We start from the raw sequence: 17,438 nt of genomic DNA, 5'->3' as shown, positions 1-17,438 counted from the left end.
TTTAGCAAAATGAAGTTAGGAGGACAAGAGGTAAATAATTTTATCTTAAACTCTTTGGGCTCTGGGCTGGCTGGAAATCAAAATCTGATTCCCAGCCAGCAGCTACCCCATTGGTTAGGTATTTGGGGGATGGGGGAGGCTGTTCCATCCTGAGTACTGTATTCTTTTGGAGGGTTGTGGTAGGGAAGAGAGTGGGAGGTTTTCATTTGCTTCCTAATTGCAAAGAGCTGAGAGAAACAGAATCCTTGTTTGTGTGGCTGGGAAAAGGTCCTATGTTTCCTAAGTGTACGGTCCAGTGCCCATCCAGTCCAGCATCCTGTTACACACTGTGGCCCACTAGATGCCTCTGAGAAGCCTACAGACAAGAGCTAAGGTCCTGAAACTGGTATTTGGATACAACTTGCCTCTGAGGTGCCTAGAGCTGGCTACACACAGCCTTGTAGAAATAAGAGAAATGCTTATATCTATCATGCTAGATTGCTGAAAATGCTTTGCTATGCTTTTTGTGTGTTTTATGGGAAGTGTTTGGGGATCTGATCCTGTGTATGTTTTGTACTTTGTTGTGCTATTCCTAGTATGCACCATAGGCTATGTAGGCTACATGATGAGTTACGAGTCCAGAATTTCCCCAAACTCACTGGTGATGTTTAAGCCACCCTGACTTTTTGGACATTGTATGATGTCCCATTTTCAGCAGTGTCTATCAGCAGAACACTTTCCTCACTGGAAAAGGTTGGTGGGGGGGATGTGACAAAATGGGCCTTTGTTTTGCTTTTAAAAAGCCCCTCCAATTTCATATCAGAACTGCCCTCAACTCCAAAAACCAATTTTGGCCTGGGCCCACTGCTTTTGTGGATTTATTGTCTCTCACTTGGCTGTCAGGAAACTTGTTCTTATTGTTCAAAAAACTCTACCTTTAGGGAGAAACATTAAGCTTTTGATTGTTTTGCCTATCTCCAAGAAGGGATAGTTAACAAAGTTAGATGAGGAGAGAGACTCTTGAGGCTGCCGTTTCCAACATGCTACTTTGGTTGTTAGTTTAGCTTTGTTTGCTGAGACCAGGCAGCATGGTTCCTGGGAATGTGCAGACTTCACTGTGATGCAAGCCTTTGTTCTCTGAACCTCTGTTGCCAGATTTGGCTTTTTAAAAGCCAAATTTTGGGTTATGGCCCATTTGACTCACGAGTATACCCCTTAGGTTCTGGCCACACTGCTCTGAACTGCAATTTGAGACCTAAAAGCTACCGAGCCTCCTGTCTAACACCAAATAGGAAGAAAAGTATCTCACTTGTGCATTTTAAACCTACCTTCCAGTAGGATTATGAGATCACCCAGCATTGTGTGTGTATCCGTGTGTCCCCAGTATCAACTTTGCAACGCTTAGACCAATATGAACTAAATCGGGTACAGTTGTAGGGACACATAGACACACCTCAGTGGAATAGTTTGTGATGATGTCATCCACACCAATTCAAGATGGCAGACGTGTAAAACTTTGAGGCACAAGTGGCCTAACTTGTGAACTGCCAAACCGATTTGAACCAAACTTGCTACAGCTGCAGGGACACATAGGAATGCCCAAATGCTATGGTGTGTTATATAATCCACTTCAATTCAAGATGACGGCCACGTGAACATCTGAGGTACAAGCAGGCCAAATTGTGGACTGTATAACCGATTTAAAACAAATTACATACAGTTGCAGTGAGTGACACACAGGAGCATCTCAATGGCGTAGTTTGTGATGATGTCATCCACACCATTCAAGATGGTGGATGCGTAAACTTTAGAGGCATAAGTGGGCTAACTTGTGAACCTCTTAACCTATTTGAACCAAATTTGCTACAATTGTAGGGACACATAGGTACATCTCAATAGCATAGATTGTGACAATGTCATCCAACCCAATCCAAGATGGCAGATACATAAAGCTTTGAGGTGCAAGTGTACTAACTTGAGGATTGTCTAACTGATCTGAACCAGATTTGATACAGTTTTTTGCAACACATTTAGATCCCAATACACTATCCATATTCCACTCTACCCAATTCACCGTCTGAGGCTACCATTCTTTTGTATGATAGGACCACCTTGACAACCACAGAATGTGAGTTCAGTTGTAAATTGGGCCTGTGTGGAAAACGTTGCGTGTCTGCTTCACCACTTGCCAAATGATTGATTTTTTTGTTTGTTTCTGTACCACTAGTCATGATTGAGGTGGTTTACAGACAATGATTCAAACAATGGAAGCAAAATCAAATTAAACAGCTGAAAGAAGTTAAAACAATGGAAGCAGCTAAAACAATTACATCATTAGAACCACTAAAACAATTAAAATAAATTAAATGTCTGGTTGATCCAGCGCTCCTAAATACCACCAGAGTATCTTATTCTGTTCCAAAGCTCAGGGGCGGCTATAGAGAAGGTCCAACACTGAGTTGCTACCAGACAAGCTGGCAGCAGCCTCAAGTGGACCTCCCCAGATGTGGGGCTCATGTAGAAAGTGAGCTGCATGGATCCATCAACCCACATCACAGCCATTTCTTTGTGTGAACTGACTTACAGATCCACAGCTTAGGCACACTTGCAGAGTTTTATTGGCCAATGAAGCTAAGTTGATTTACAGCAGCTGTGGTCTGGCTCTGCATCCAAATCACAGATAAAGTGGAAGCTGGTTTCAACAGAAGCAGTAGCTCATGATTTTAATATAGACATGCAACTAAGGAATGATAGATCCTGGTCTGGGACACACCATTGATTGGAACAGCCATGTATTAAACATGAGCAACCACATATACTGCCAGTTTGGGTCAGTGCAGTGATTCTTGGCAGCGAAATAATAAATTGCCCTACAATAGGTAAATCAGAGAGCCCTTCTGATTCTGGATTTTTTTGGAAGATTTATCACAGGGTATACAAGAAAATGTTTCAGGAAGAGATACTGAATATCTGGCAGGAATCGTATGATGCATTGTTTGATCTATGTTCCTTGGGAGCTGGACATACAATAGATGTGGAGCATCCCTTGAATTAATTACAGACCAGTTTTCATGTCTTGGCATTTTATCAATATGAGTATCTAAAGACCTGTTCTTCCATAACCTCAGTGGACCCTAACCCAGCAAGTCTCTAATTATTCACTGCTGTACTATGCACAGAAACAGTTTCTATAGTAGTTTCTTAGAGTGTGTTAGAAATTGCTGAATGCAAAATGAAAAGAAAGAAAAGAGAAAACAAAGCAAGCCGCTCCTTCATAATGCACGGCATGAATCATGCTGCCTGTTGCTGAGAATCCGTGCATGGAAACCAGGCTCTGTATTTGCTTCCCATGGAAACAATCTTTATGCATTTCAGATGGGTCACAACAACCTGGAGATGATACTGTGCTTTGGAGTAGGAAAATGTTATGTGTATGTAGATAATGCCCCTCAAATAACTGAAATCCATCATTTCCATTCGGTTGATTACTTAAATGACTAAGTCAATCATTCCATACTGCTCTCTAGAAATTAAAAGGATCTGTAGGGAGAAAAAAACACAAGTATCACATCTCAACCCTGAATTACTGTGTTGACAACCTACTCTAAAATATATATATATACAAATAACTTCTCCTGTCCTTATATAAGAAAGGGGTATAATGTCTCCATGATAACTGTGCTTTTTATCTTGGTGGCTCTCTTATATTTTGCATGTGGAGAGGAGAGCCCAGGATAGCATGTCTCCAATAGCTGTTACTGGTGTCACCTGTGTGGGTTGGTTTTGTTGCAGTTTTAGGATGGTGAGCCTCTTAGAGAGGGAATCATTTTCTCAGACAATTTGCTACATAAACCACTGAGAATTCTTTTTTTGTTGGAATGTTATATAGGCATTTTTAAATACTTGAAATTGATTTTAATTTTTAAAAAATGAAATGTTAGTGTTATCATTGTGTGTGATTGTCAAAAAATCTAAGATGGAAGAGAGAAATCAAAGATGGAGAAATGAACAAAAGTTTGACTCCATGTCTGTGTCTTTGGAAAGATGCTGCAAGAGCAGAACATAGAAAAAGGCCTCTCTGTGGCCCAAGGTTGGACATGCACAGTAGCTATAGAAACTGTATCTAGTCTGGAATACCATTATTGGTCCATGCTCCTCTGGAGAGGGTCTGAAGATGTACAATGTATTAGTGCATGTTTGGGCCTTTGTATTTGCATAACTGATAAAGCTTTGGTATATAAAAATTAACTGATTTTAATATTTAAATGACTTTAATTGTAAACTGCCCAGACACACAAGTTTTGGGCAGTATAAAATTTTTTAAAATAAAAATCTGAAATCACCATTTGGGAGGGCTCTTTCACCTCATGACTGATGCCCAGTAAAGGAATAAAGCTTTGAATCTGATGGAATGGTGTGGCCTCTGCCTATAATCAACCCTAGGAGGAGATTTCTCTTTCTCTGTGTGTGTTTTTGTGTGTTCACACATGGAGATTCAGTACTACATTCTGAGGTCATTCTCACAACCAATACCTGATTGGGGAGGGGGGAAGGCAAGGTGAAACCTAACTTCCCCCAGATTGATCCTTGTGCTTTCAGCACATGAGCCACACACCCACACAATCCGCTCCAGATTAAGGGCACACTTGCACCTTTAACCTCTGATAAGAGCCAGGCTAAGGAGTGGGGTTAAGCTGGGAGCTGCACAGATCCTGGCGCTGCTCATAAGAACAGCCTTATTGTCTCTTACTGTGGTAATTAGCCAGTAGGATACTATGGTGCAGCTGCAGCAAAGGACAATGAGCCAACTGGAAATTATGCCCCATTGTGCAAAGAACAATGGTAGTACACTGCAATTCGCCACACCCACATAGTCACTTGGAGGTGGAATCCAAATTGTCCCCATTCGCACAGCTGAAATACTTCATTAAAATTGTATATCAACCCTGAGATTCCAATGTACTTGGTGCATGCAGAGAATAACACAAGCCCCCACTTCTTTCTGGGAAATAAATCATCATGGATGGAACTTAAAATCTGAACTGACATGTTATCAGATTCTTTAGAAAAGGTTAAATAATAGAGATCATCCTAGGTGATTTCCCCCCTCAGTAATCCAATATTACCACTTTAAGAGGTGTAGTTTCACTTCTAGAGCCTCAATGAGGAAAAAAACCTGCAACTTGGATATGCAGAGTTGATTTTTCCATCCTCCGTAGATCTTCTGGACTGCTTTTGAACCTAAAGATTTGATTGGCTTTCAACAATACTGTTCGAAATAAGTATACACTGGCTTTAAAAATTAAAGACTCCCCTAATTCTATAATTGGCTTTCAGATTTACATCTTCAGTACCTGATTGCCTTAGGCTCTAGTTGCCTTAAAAAGTTGTTTTATATGACTATGTTTGTCCACTAAAAATGCATCAATTTAGACAATACTGACAGCCATCAAATCACACAGGGAAAGAAGTACATGTGCATGTCCACTCCCACCCCTCACAATCTGTGCACCATCCTGCCATCCCACTATTGTATAATTGTGTGTGGGGAAGAGTGGGAATGTTCAAACTGGTCCTCAACATGCAATTTATATACTACTTCAGATTGACATTTAAAATGTGCTGCGAAGGGAGTTCCTTCGGTTCATTTTCCCCACATGATCATACAGTGGCATGTTGGTGCTCCTAGATGTGAAGAGATGTGAGCGCACACTGTTCCTTCTCATTTTGAAGGAACCTCTACCACTGCATAATAGGTGAATGAGCCTGGATTGGATGCATCATCCAAACCAGCTGATACTAAAGCACTGTTTATAAGTGATCAGTAACAGCAAAAGTTACCACACAAAAAACCTGAAAGCAATTTTTCCATTTCCATTTGTGCACAACATAGGGCCTACCAAGCAAAGCACAGCCTGCCACATATGGCTACCCACTGATGGCTTGATAAGCCTCTGATTACTGCTGCCTGTGTGAATGGCAAAAAACCAGAAGGTAGTTGTACATGACTGTTGGACTGTTTTTTGGTCTGGGGAGCGAGACATTGTGCAGACTTAGTGTACATATACAGGCATTCCAAGAGGTGTTTCATGTGCTTTAACTTGCTCTTATTGCATTGCTTTGGGATTGGCTGGATGTATCAACTTTTCCACTTCAGAAATGGTGTTGCAAATTAGCCTTGATGTAAGAGGATCTGAATATTCCTGTTTTATTAGATCTACATGTGCAAAAGGAGGTGGTAAGAGTCCTGAAATGATAGAGTGGACTGAACCACTGGAAACTGAAGGTGCCAAACTACATATCTGAAAGTTTACCCGCATATATATAATCAATTCAAAACTAGAAAAACTGTATATCATGGTGAAATGGTTTAGTTCAACAATTCCCCCAATGATTTTCCTACTTACAGGGTTGTTTGGGGTTTTTTTGTTTGTTTGTTTAAACTTAGGAAAGCATTCAGAGATGTTTTTCCAACCTTGGGTTGGAACCCCTTAAGGGGTACAATACAATCTATTATACCAAGACTCTGCCCCTTTTTCTGCTGCATTTTTCACTCCAGCATTACTTAGCAATATCAATAGCAATAGCACTTACATTTATATACCGCTCTATAGCTGGAAGCTCTCTAAGCGGTTTACAATGATTTAGCATATTGCCCCCCAACTTTCTGGGTACTCATTTTACCGACCTCGGAAGGATGGAAGGCTGAGTCAACCTTGAGCCCCTGGTCAGGATCGAACTTGATACCTTCTGGTTACAGGGCGGCAGTTTTACCACTGCACCACCAGGGGCTCTATATACTTGATCTATGACCAAAGTTTTCTCTGTTTCTGCATAGTGCATTTTTGCTATGACTGCTGCATTACACTTACTGCTGGTTCAAGTATGACAAAAATTAGATGTCATGACAGTTTTCAATATGTGTATGGAAAGGGAAAGGTACCATGGATAAATGCTGACTTTTACCTTTGTTTTTGGCCTAATTCCAACAGCTTCTGTACATCGCTTTTGGCAGATGCCTCATCATTTTTCAAAGACTGATAACAAACAGAAGAAACAATGTGTTACCAAGGAGCTCTTTAACATTTTTTCAGCAGTAAAATTATTAATGGTGACCCTGCTTGAAAAAGGTTCACTGTAAATAATACATTTGATGACTGAGAACAAATAAATGGGAAGCAGCTTTGTTCGTTTCCTGCAGGGAGACAAACCCAATCAAATGTAGTTCTTGACCTGAAACCTTCAATCAGAAATTAAATAATAATTATAAACTTTGTTAGCCACCCCAAAACAAATTGTTCTCTGGGCGGCTCACGAACAGAGGATTAAAACATACAATACAAACAAATAACACACTGAATCATAAAAAAAAAGAAAATACAAAATACAATACAAAGCCGCTTAAAAACTCATTTTAAAATAAGTATTAAAAAATCAAATCGAATCTAAAAACCAAAATTTAAAAGACCTGAGAGAACAAAAGTTTTTTTACCTGGCATCTGAAAGAACAAAGTGACGAAGCCAGGCAAACCTCACTGAGGAGGCTATTCAATAAATGGGGTGCAACGTCCAAAAAGGCCCTTTCCCTGGTAGCTACCTGAAGGTGGCTACCACCATTTGGTAGGTGGCTACCAAATGAAGTCACCTCATTTGGCAGGGGCACCTGAAGGAGGGCCTCCAAAGAAGATTTGTTCTTTGAAGTTAGAGGTAGGGACATATGCAGAGGCGTAACTAGGGGAAATAGTGCCTAGGGCAAGCACTGAAATCACGCCCCTGTCCAGACAGGAATGATGAGAATTGTAGTCAACAATATTTGGAAATCCTTGTTAAAAGGAACACTGTACCATCTAGACATGGTTGTTGATCAAAACTTGAAAACATGAGCCATCTCTGTAAAAGACCTAGAACAACAGTCAGGAGTTATGCGAGGATTCCAAGTGTCATTTTCTCTGTCTCATCTCATTCTTTTTTTAAAAACATGACTTTGTCCTAGAGGATCACCTGCCCAAATAGCCACTAGCAAAATAGGGGAAGAAGAAGGTGGTGGTGGTGGTGGTGGTGGTGGTAAATGATTCCTGCCAGCCTTTGTCTTATGATGACTGTTGGCTCATGATGGGGTATATGTGCATTCACCACACCAGTGCTTACTTTGACATCAAGAGGTAGGAGGATACATTAGTTTGCCACACTAGACAGATGCATTTGCAACAGGAGGAGACAGCCAAGTTCTGCCAGGGCCAAAACCAGCCCCTGCCAGACTAAGAAATCATTGTAATTTGCCCCTTCCTGTCACAAGCAGTGTGCTGTTTTTTTATTATTGACTCTAACTCTCAAATATCCCAGTCATGGATGGAAAATTCAGGGTCAATTTACAAGAGACACATTTTCTACATGGAAGTTTCTTCTGTGCAGGTGTTGTGCAGAAACCCATGTGTAGTGACCGCCAGGGGCATAGCAAGGTTGGAATGGGCCAAGATGAGATTTTAAAATGGGCCCCCAGCCCCTCAAAGTCCAGGGCCTCCACACATCTAAGGCCCCCAAGGATTTAAGTCTGATATTTCAAAATAAGTATGCTGCCTGCAAATACATTTCACTGAATACGCACATGCACACTTCACGGTATATAGTGATATACATTGAGTACTATACATTTGTGCTACTTTTAATGCCTAGAACACACTAGCAACGCTAATTATTAAAATGGCCCCCTCGCTGCAGATTAGCAAAGGAGACTTTCAACCATGCAGAGTGAGCCTATGTTTGTTTTCTCAGAATTCTGAACAAATTCAGTCAAGTTTGATTCCAGGAGGTTTTTCACAAGAGGCTTTTAAAGCCCTTTAACACACATCTCCTCTGGAATGGAGGTGCTGCATTCACATGTTGGCCAGATTTACTCTGAAGTCCCTGCAAGTTATTGGAGAGCAGTTCACACACAAGAAAAATAAAATAAAATAAAAGCACAACACATGCTTCACAGTTCTCACTCAGACCTTCTGGGTTGCAAAACAACTTGAACATAAGTGCATTTATGAATGAATGAATGAATACCGTATTTTATGGACTATAAGACTCACTTTTTTCCTCGAAAAATATCTGCCAAAATTCAGGAGCGTCTTATATGTTTTAACAGTTCAATATGTTAAAACTCTGAAAAACTGGATTAAAATTAAGGTGCATCTTATAGTCTGTAGCGTCTTATAGTCCATAAAATACGGTATTTGTTCCTGAAGTTTTTGTAATTTTCTGACATGAAACAAGCCACTTATAGGCCTTTTTAGATAGTTTTTGTTTTTAAAGCCAGCACATTTTTCAGTCTGTTTTAAATTAAATATTCAGAGGCTTCTCAGTCTTGCCCCACCACCCATATCAAAGCCCTATGGCAAGCAGATCCCTATATATGGGGGTAACCACAAAAAGGAATTCACAGCCTACCTGCAAAAGCTGTGCTGGGTGGTCTGGTCTGCTTCAGGAAGGGTCTGCTGCAGGAGGGTCTGCTTGCTGGGGCCTGCCGAGTTCAGGCTTCAGGGAGGCCTACTCGTAGGCCTCTCTGGAAGCCCCGCCCACACGCCGATCAGCTGAGAGGCGGGGAGAGAAGAGCTCTGCAGTTTGCAGGCTGCTCCGATCTAGGCCTCGCCAATCCTAGGCTGGAGCTGGAGGCAAGTGGCTGAGGGGCCCTGGGGCTGGGCAGGTGGGCAATGGGGTGGGGGTGGCAGGAACTGGCATGGCGCGCCCCCTCAGTGGCGCCTAGGGCACGTGCCCTGCCTGCCCCCCCTAGTTCCGCCTATGGACATATGGGGCAAGGCACTCTTGTAACCTGGTCCCAAGCCATTTAGGGCTTTAAAAATTAAAACCAGCACTTTGAATTGGGCCCAGAAATGGACTGGGAGCCAGTACAGCTGATGAAGCACTGGTGTGATGTGTTCAAAATGTCCAGTCCCAGTTAATCTTGCAGCCCTATTTTGTACCATTTCCTGGGAAATGGTTTCCAGACCATTTTCAAAGGCAGCCCCACATACAACACGTCAGTAATCTAAGTCAGTAATCTAATCAAATCTTCTTTGAGGCTCAAGGTGGCCCACAGCCCTCCAACTAGTAGCCATTGATAGACCTCTCCTCCATGAAGTTATCCAAACCCTTCTTAAAGCCATCCAGGTTGTTGGCTGACACCACATCTTGTGCAAGAGAATTCCACAAGTGGATTATGCGTTGTGTGAAAAAGTACTCCAGTTTGTTGTTCCTAGATTTCCTGGCAATCAATTTTATGGGATGACCCCTGGTTCTAGTGTTATGGGAGAGGGAGAAGATTTTCTCTCTCTCCACTTTCTCCACACCATGCATGGTTTTATAGACATCTATCATGTCTCCCCGCAGTTGTCATTTTTCTAAACTAAAAAGCCCCAGGTGTTGTAGCCTTGCCTCATAAGAACGGTGCTCTAGGCCCCTGATCATCTTGGTTGCCTTCTTCTGCACTTTTTCCAGTTCAACAATGTCCTTTTTGAGATGTGGTGACCAGAATTATATGCAGTACTCCAAGTGTGGTCGCAACATAGTTTTGTATAAGGACATTATAATATTAGCCATTTTATTTTCAATCCTCTTCCTAATGATCCCTAGTATGGAATTGGCATTTTTCACAGCTGCCACACATTGAGTCAACACTTTCAACGAGCTGTCCACCACGACCCCAAGATCCCTCTCCTGGTCAGTCACCGACAGCTCAGATCCCATCAGCGTACACCTGAAGTTGGGATTTTTCATCCCAATGTGCATCACTTTACACTTGCCAACATTGAACCTCATTTGCCACTTTGTCGCCCACTCACCCAGTTTGGAGAGATCCTTTTGGAGCTCCTCACGATCCATTTTGGATTTAACTACCCGAAAGAGTTTGGTATGATCTGCAAATTTGGCCACCTCGCTGAATACTCCTGCTTCTAGATCATTTATGAATAAATTAAAAAACACCGGTCCCAGTACAGATCCCTGGGGGACCCCAATTCTTACTTCCCTCCATTGTGAAAACTCTCCATTTATACCTACCCTCTGTTTCCTGTCTTTCAACCAGTTAGCAATCCACACATGTACTTGTCCCCTTATCCCATGACTGCTAAGTTTCCTCAGGAGTCTTTGATGAGGAACTTTGTCAAAAGCTTTTTGGAAGTCGAGGTATACTATCTGAACTGGATCACCTTTATCCACACACTTGTTGACACTCTCAAAGAACTCCCTTTCCCTTTGCAGAAAGCATGCTGGTTCACTCCCAGCAGGGCCTGTTCTATGTGCTTTACAATTTTTTTCTTGAGGATGCTTTCCATCAATTTGCCTGGAACAGACGTTAAGCTAACCGGCCTGTAATTTCCTGGATCGCCTCTGGATCTTTTTTTGAAAATTGGTGTTACATTTGCTACTCTCCAGACCTCTGGTACAGAACCTGATTGCAGGGATAAGTTATATATTTTAGCAAAGAGGTCGGCAATTTCACATTTGAGTTCTTTGAGGACTTTTGGATGGATACCATCCGGCCCTGGTGATTTGTTCGTTTTCAGTTTTTCCAACCAGTTCTCATCTCTTGTCACTTCTATCTGATTCAGTTCTTTAGGCTCCATCCCTAAAAAGTCTGGTTCAGGAACAGGTATGTGCTCAGTATCCTCTGCCGTGAAGACGGACACAAAGAACTCATTTAGCTTCTCTGCAATCTCCATATTCTTTTTAATAATCCCTTTCACTCCCTCATTGTCTAATGGTAAAACTGCCTCCCTGGCAGGTTTCCTGCCTCTGATGTATTTAAAGAAGTTTTTGTTATTCCCCTTGATAATTTTGGCTAAATGTTCCTTAAATTCTCTTTTTGACTCCCTGATTGTCACCTTGCTTTTTTTTTTTGCCAGAGTTTGTGCTCCTTTCTGATCTCTTCATTTGGACAGGCCTTCCAATTTCGGAAGGAAGTTTTCTTCCCTTTTATGGCTTCCTTGACGGTACCCATTAGCCATGCTGGCATCCTTCTGGTCTTAGTGGTACCTTTCCTCCTTTTGGGTATACAATCTAACTGGGCTTCTAGTATTGTGGCTTTGAGTAAACTCCATGCACTCTGGAGCGAAGTGACTCTCCTGATTCTCCCTTTCAGTTTTCTTTTCACCATACTCCTCATTTGGGAGAAGTTTCCTCTTCTGAAATTCAAAGTGTCTGTGTTAGACTTCCTTGGTGATTCTCTCCACACATTTATGCTGAATTTGATGGCACTATGGTCACTGTTCCCTAAAGGGTTGATGACACTGACATCCCACACCAGATCCTGGGTGCCACTCAGAATTAAGTCCAAGGTTGCCTTCTCTCTGGTCGGTTCCAAGACCAACTGTTCTAGGGCACAGTCATATAGCCTGTCCAGAAATCTGACCTCTTTGTCATGACCTGACTGCGCATTTACCCAGTCTATGTGTGGGTAATCGAAGTCACCCATGATTACAGCCCTACCTCTCCTTGACGCCTCCCTGATTTCCTGCTGCAACTCCCAGTCACTGTCAACGTTTTGATCTGGAGGGTGATAGCACGTCCTCAGTAGCACGTTCCCTTTCAGGCCTTGTATTGTCACCCACAGGGTTTCTGTGGAGGACTCGTCCACCCGGGTTTTCTAGCTTGTTAGATTCTATGCCTTCTTTAGCATACAGTGCTACTCTACTTCCAAGGCGCCCGTCCCTGTCCTTTCTATAGAGTTTATATCCAGGAATAACAGTGGCCCAATGGTTTTCAAAGTTCCACCATGTTTCTATTATGCCCACTATATCTATTTCTGTTTTAGCAACCAAGCACTCCAGCTCACCCATCTTGGCTCGGAGGCTTTTGGCATTAGCATATAAGCACCTATACGCTGAATCTCTCACCTGATGGACGCTATCTTTCTTTTGGCTCTGACCAGCTGGCACAGGCTCCCGTCTGCTCTTTCTGCTCTGTCCCCTTCTGTTTTATCTGAATCCTTTGCACTCTCATGCTTTAAGGGATGGCTTTTGCCGAACGGGATACTGCCCAGCTCCTGTCGGCTGTTCCCCAGGCGCCATTTTAAAAGCTGCTCTGAAACCTTTCTGATTTTAAGCGCCAGCAGTCTGGTTCCACCTTGATTCAAGTGCAGCCCGGCCCTTTTGTACAGGCCTTGCTTGCCCCAAAATGTGTTCCAGTGCCTAAGGAATCTAAACCCCTCCTCCGAGCACCAACATCTCATCCACGCATTGAAACCCCTCAGCTCTGCCTGTCTCACTGTACCTGCACGTGGAACAGGTAGCATTTCTGAGAATGCTACCTTGGTGTTCCTGGACTTCAATACACTACCTATCAGCCTAAATTTGGCTTCCAGGACCTCCCGACTACATTTTCCCACATCGTTGGTGCCGACGTGTACCACGATAGCTGTCTCCTCCCCAGCACTGCCTAAGAGCCTATCTAGACACTGCGTGATGTCCGCAACCTTCGCACCAGGCAGGCAAGTCACCGTGCAGTCAACACATGGGTCACAAACCCATCTCTCTATACCTCTAATGATCGAATCAACCACTATAAGGAAGCCCCCACCCCCCAGAGGAATATCCCCTGTGCGAGAGGATATGGGCTCACCATGCATGGGAGGAGTCCCTTCTAAAGGAGCATTTCCCACTTCCTCAGACCAATGTCCTCCTTGCCCAAGACCTTTATTTTCCTTGACAGCAGAGGAGCTACCAGCCCTGGAGTGGGATGCCTCTATCATGTCCATGAAGGTCTTGTCAACATGCCTCTCTGTCTCTCTGAGCTTCTCCAGATCTGCCACCTTGGTCTCAAGGAACGAATTTGTTCCCTGAGGGCCAGGAGCTCCTTGCACCGAGAACACACCCATGACTTCTGCCCATGGGGCAAATAGTCATACATGTGGCACTCTGTGCAATACACTAGGAAGTGCCCCTTCCCCTGCTGAATTTCTATCTTCATAATGTTTTTGTTGGCTGTTTACAGTATTTAGAGATAGTTTATTAGAAGTAGTTTATTATCTGTTTATTATTATCTGTTTTTTAGATAGTCTATTAGAAGGATAGGTCTAAGCTATAATGGTCAGCTATTTAACTGTCCAAACAGCCTTTCCCAAGAATATTACAGATATGAGGGAGGGATTTTTACTTATGTTCTCTTCTCCATCAGGCTCCTTGTGATCACAGGGGCTTGTTCCAGGCTCCCCCACACACTTCTCGCTAAATTCCTGCAAAACTTCTTCATCCTGTTTGCTATCCCTGTCCGCTATGCTCTGTTTGCTATGCTCTCGGGCCTTCACCTCTTATGTAGAGAGTAGTCTTCCAACTGAGACACAGTATGTGAGTCAAAGGAATGTCAAAGGAATGTGGGGCCTCCTCCAGCCCTAGCTCACTCCACCCCCTCCAAGCAGGGACAAAGCAAAACACTGGAGTTTGCTAGCCCTGGCAACTTCTAGCCCTGGCAAATCAGAGAGAGAGAGAGAGAGAGAGAGAGAGAGAGAGAGAGAGAGAGTTAACCCTTAAAGAGAAACTAGCTCCTGAAAATCTCTCCTCTCCCTGTTAGTTAGTTTGAAGGGGAAAAGGCTAGATGTTTAGAAAAGCTTGCTCCCTCCTCAGCTGTGTCTGCTCTTCACAGAGTAGCCTTCTGATTTATGGAGGGAAAGAAGGTAGTTGGTCTCTAACTGTAATTTTCCTTTTCATTCCCAGAACCAGCTCTTCAGTGTGAGATTTATTTCTTCATTTTAGGGATCTTTAGACTATCTTCTATAATATATATATAGGAAGCTTACAATAATAAAAACTAAGAACATTGTAAAACAGCAGCAGCAGGTTAGGTGCAGCACTAAAATGGAATAAAGCCCTTTAAGTGGTTTAAAATCAATTCTAAAAGAATACCAAGAATATTCTAAAAAGCCTGAGGGAACAGAAAGGTCTTCACCTGGTGCTGAAAAGACAACAGGCAAGGTCTCTCAGCAAGTGAGAAGGCCTTCTCCCCAGCTGCCTTCTGACCCTGTGGCCACTGTATGAAACAGGATGCTGGACTGGATGGGCCTTGTGCCTGATCCAGCAGGGCTGTTCTTATGTTAACTCTGAAGGCAAGGGCACCTAGGTCTTCTGATGAAGAGATCAGTGCATTCTACTGTGGAGCAGGGATCACCATCAGGTACCTGGGTCCCAAGCCACATAGGACTGAAATGAACCTGTAGGCAGTTGAACTCTATTCTCAAGTAGCAGCCCCAGTTTTAGTAGCCTAGTGCTGTACTTTGAACTAACTGCAGTTTCCAGTGGGGGGGGGGGAGCCCCACATCACCACCACCACCCATAATCTGAGCTTTTGTATCATGCTTTTTGAGTGTGCAAAAGACTTCACATGGATTATCCTTACAATAAAGGAAGGTAACATTATGCAGATGGAAAGTTAAGGGTGAGATGGAGTGGCTTGCATTAGACCATCTGGTATAGAAATCTGAATTGGAGAAGTCCTGGTTTGCAGTTCAGTCTCTTAGCTGCTATACTACATAAGCTTTCATGTAAGTCTTAGAAGTATTGGGGTCATTATGGCTAGGTTATTTCTCTCCAGGATAGACCACAGCTGGGCTACCCAGCTCAGCTGGTAAAATGCACTTAGGTAACCAGTGATGCCACTGGATCTGGAAACATTCCCATGCACCGTCCATATTTGATCGGTTAAGGGGAGTACACCCCATCCAGAATCATAATCGGAAAGCTTCTAGTTCAAACCACTGCTCAGTGCAAAAAACTGTAACAGCATCCCTGACTGATTGCTGTCCTCCAGCTTCTGTTTAAATGGCTTCAGTGAAGGAGAGTCTGCCACTGTGAAGGGCAGATTGTTCCACTGTCAAATAGTTCTTACAGGTAGAACAAAATGGCCATCTTCCCGCTCTCAAACAGATAAACAACCAACTGGAGGAGGCATGGGGCATTTGGCGTGGTTTGGTCTGAATTTGTTTGAATTCAGACCAAACTGCACCAAAGCAAACCAGTTCGGTTGCACCAATCAGCTGGGCCAGTCGGTTCAACGGCCCAACTCAAAGCAGTTCACAATCAAACCACTCAAATCGGCCAGGTTCACAGCAGTCTGGTTTGCGAGTGAACCAGTTCTGAACACCCCTACAACCAATCAATATAACTGACATATCGCTTCAGTTTATTGTCACTTATCTATTCAATTACCATTTTCAGAGACAGATTGAGCACTTCCTGTGCCATTCCTGAGTGATGTAAAAGAGAAGCACAGCTGGGTATCATCATGTGTTGATGATATCTAACTCTATATCCCTAGATGACCTCTCCTCAACAGTTTCACTCAGAGGTTGAGGCGGTGATGAAGCACGAGAAATGCATACTCTGCGTCCCCAAAGCCAAAGCTAAGTCACCATCACCTTCTTGCTCTTCATCATCACAAAGCCATTGCAATAGATGAAGGAAAATGCTAGGTCAGCCTACCTCTCAAAAATAAAATTGCTGCCCTCTGCTCATCAGAATTAAACTGTTGCAGTACTGGAGAGAAGAAAAGAGGCCCATTCACACAACCATATGGGGTAGTTGAGTGGGGCAGATCTCCTTCTCTGTTGCAAAGATAAGCAGAGCCTCCATCTGCATCTCCATTGCAGAAATAGGGACCTAGGTCCACCAAGGATTAAAAAATACCAGTACACTGGGAATACTCATTACATCATTAGTTGTCCTCTGATTGTCTGAGAAGTGGCAAGAGGCAGGGCTAGCCCTACTGAAAGGTCCTTGAAGAAATGACCATAGAGTGTGCTTTGTACAGAGACACATTCACAGATGGAAGCCACTGCAGCTGCAGCACTAAATTATTTTAATGTCTGTAGGGTTTGGGGAACAGCATAAAATGCTGTGTGCACCCAGATAACCAAAGGATCAAGGTAAGAGGGCTCTGTTTTCCTCCTGCCTTGGTTTAGCACGGGTAGAGGATCTGTGTTATGGAGATTTGGGAAGGCTGGGTTGGCAGGATTCCCATGACTCCACATGAGCTTGAATAGCCAGGTTTACTGCCTCCTACCATGAAATTGATGGTCGTTAGAACAGCCCAAAGGTTTGGAACCTTACTCTCTCACCCCCTATCGCAATATTCCCCCAAACCTGCTGTGAAATTTCATGAGTATTTGCCTAAAATATTCATATTCATTACAACATACTTGCACTATAATAAATTATGATCTCATATCATGGAAAAAAGAAAATAGACTCTGACCTGGAGGTTTACTTTAATGCCTTCAAGTTCTTTGGATGTCTTTGACAGCTGACGGAGAATGTTGCTTCTTTCCTTAAAGACTTCTTTAAGCTGTCTTTCCAGCTCTTCATAGCCCTGTCTAACACAGAAAGAACACCAGTGAGATCCTCTTAAAATAACTCTGCAAAAAATTCTCTTGAAATCAGAGACCCAGTCTATTTTGTTGACATCTGGCAGAAGCAGGATCCAGCTCCATT

The 17,438-nt window shown here is 43.0% G+C and overlaps 1 protein-coding gene across 2 annotated transcripts in view; it reads right to left on the bottom strand.

Annotated features, from left to right (window-relative positions):
• Positions 1–17,438, bottom strand: part of LUZP2 (leucine zipper protein 2) — a 593,960-nt gene that overhangs the window by 290,860 nt on the left and 285,662 nt on the right. For both annotated transcript variants that reach the window (XM_053252886.1, XM_053252876.1), the window contains exons 2-3: positions 17,203–17,320; positions 6,946–7,016 (exon numbers count right to left, since the gene is read on the bottom strand). In XM_053252886.1, coding sequence (XP_053108861.1) covers positions 6,946–7,016; positions 17,203–17,320 — 189 coding nt within the window. The remainder of the gene's footprint in view (positions 1–6,945; positions 7,017–17,202; positions 17,321–17,438) is intronic.

The sequence above is a fragment of the Hemicordylus capensis genome, chromosome 1 (assembly GCF_027244095.1).
Source record: "Hemicordylus capensis ecotype Gifberg chromosome 1, rHemCap1.1.pri, whole genome shotgun sequence".
Taxonomy (NCBI): Eukaryota; Metazoa; Chordata; class Lepidosauria; order Squamata; family Cordylidae; genus Hemicordylus; species Hemicordylus capensis.
The sequence above is the reverse complement of the archived record's forward strand: the minus strand, read 5'-3'. Positions and strand labels throughout refer to the sequence as shown.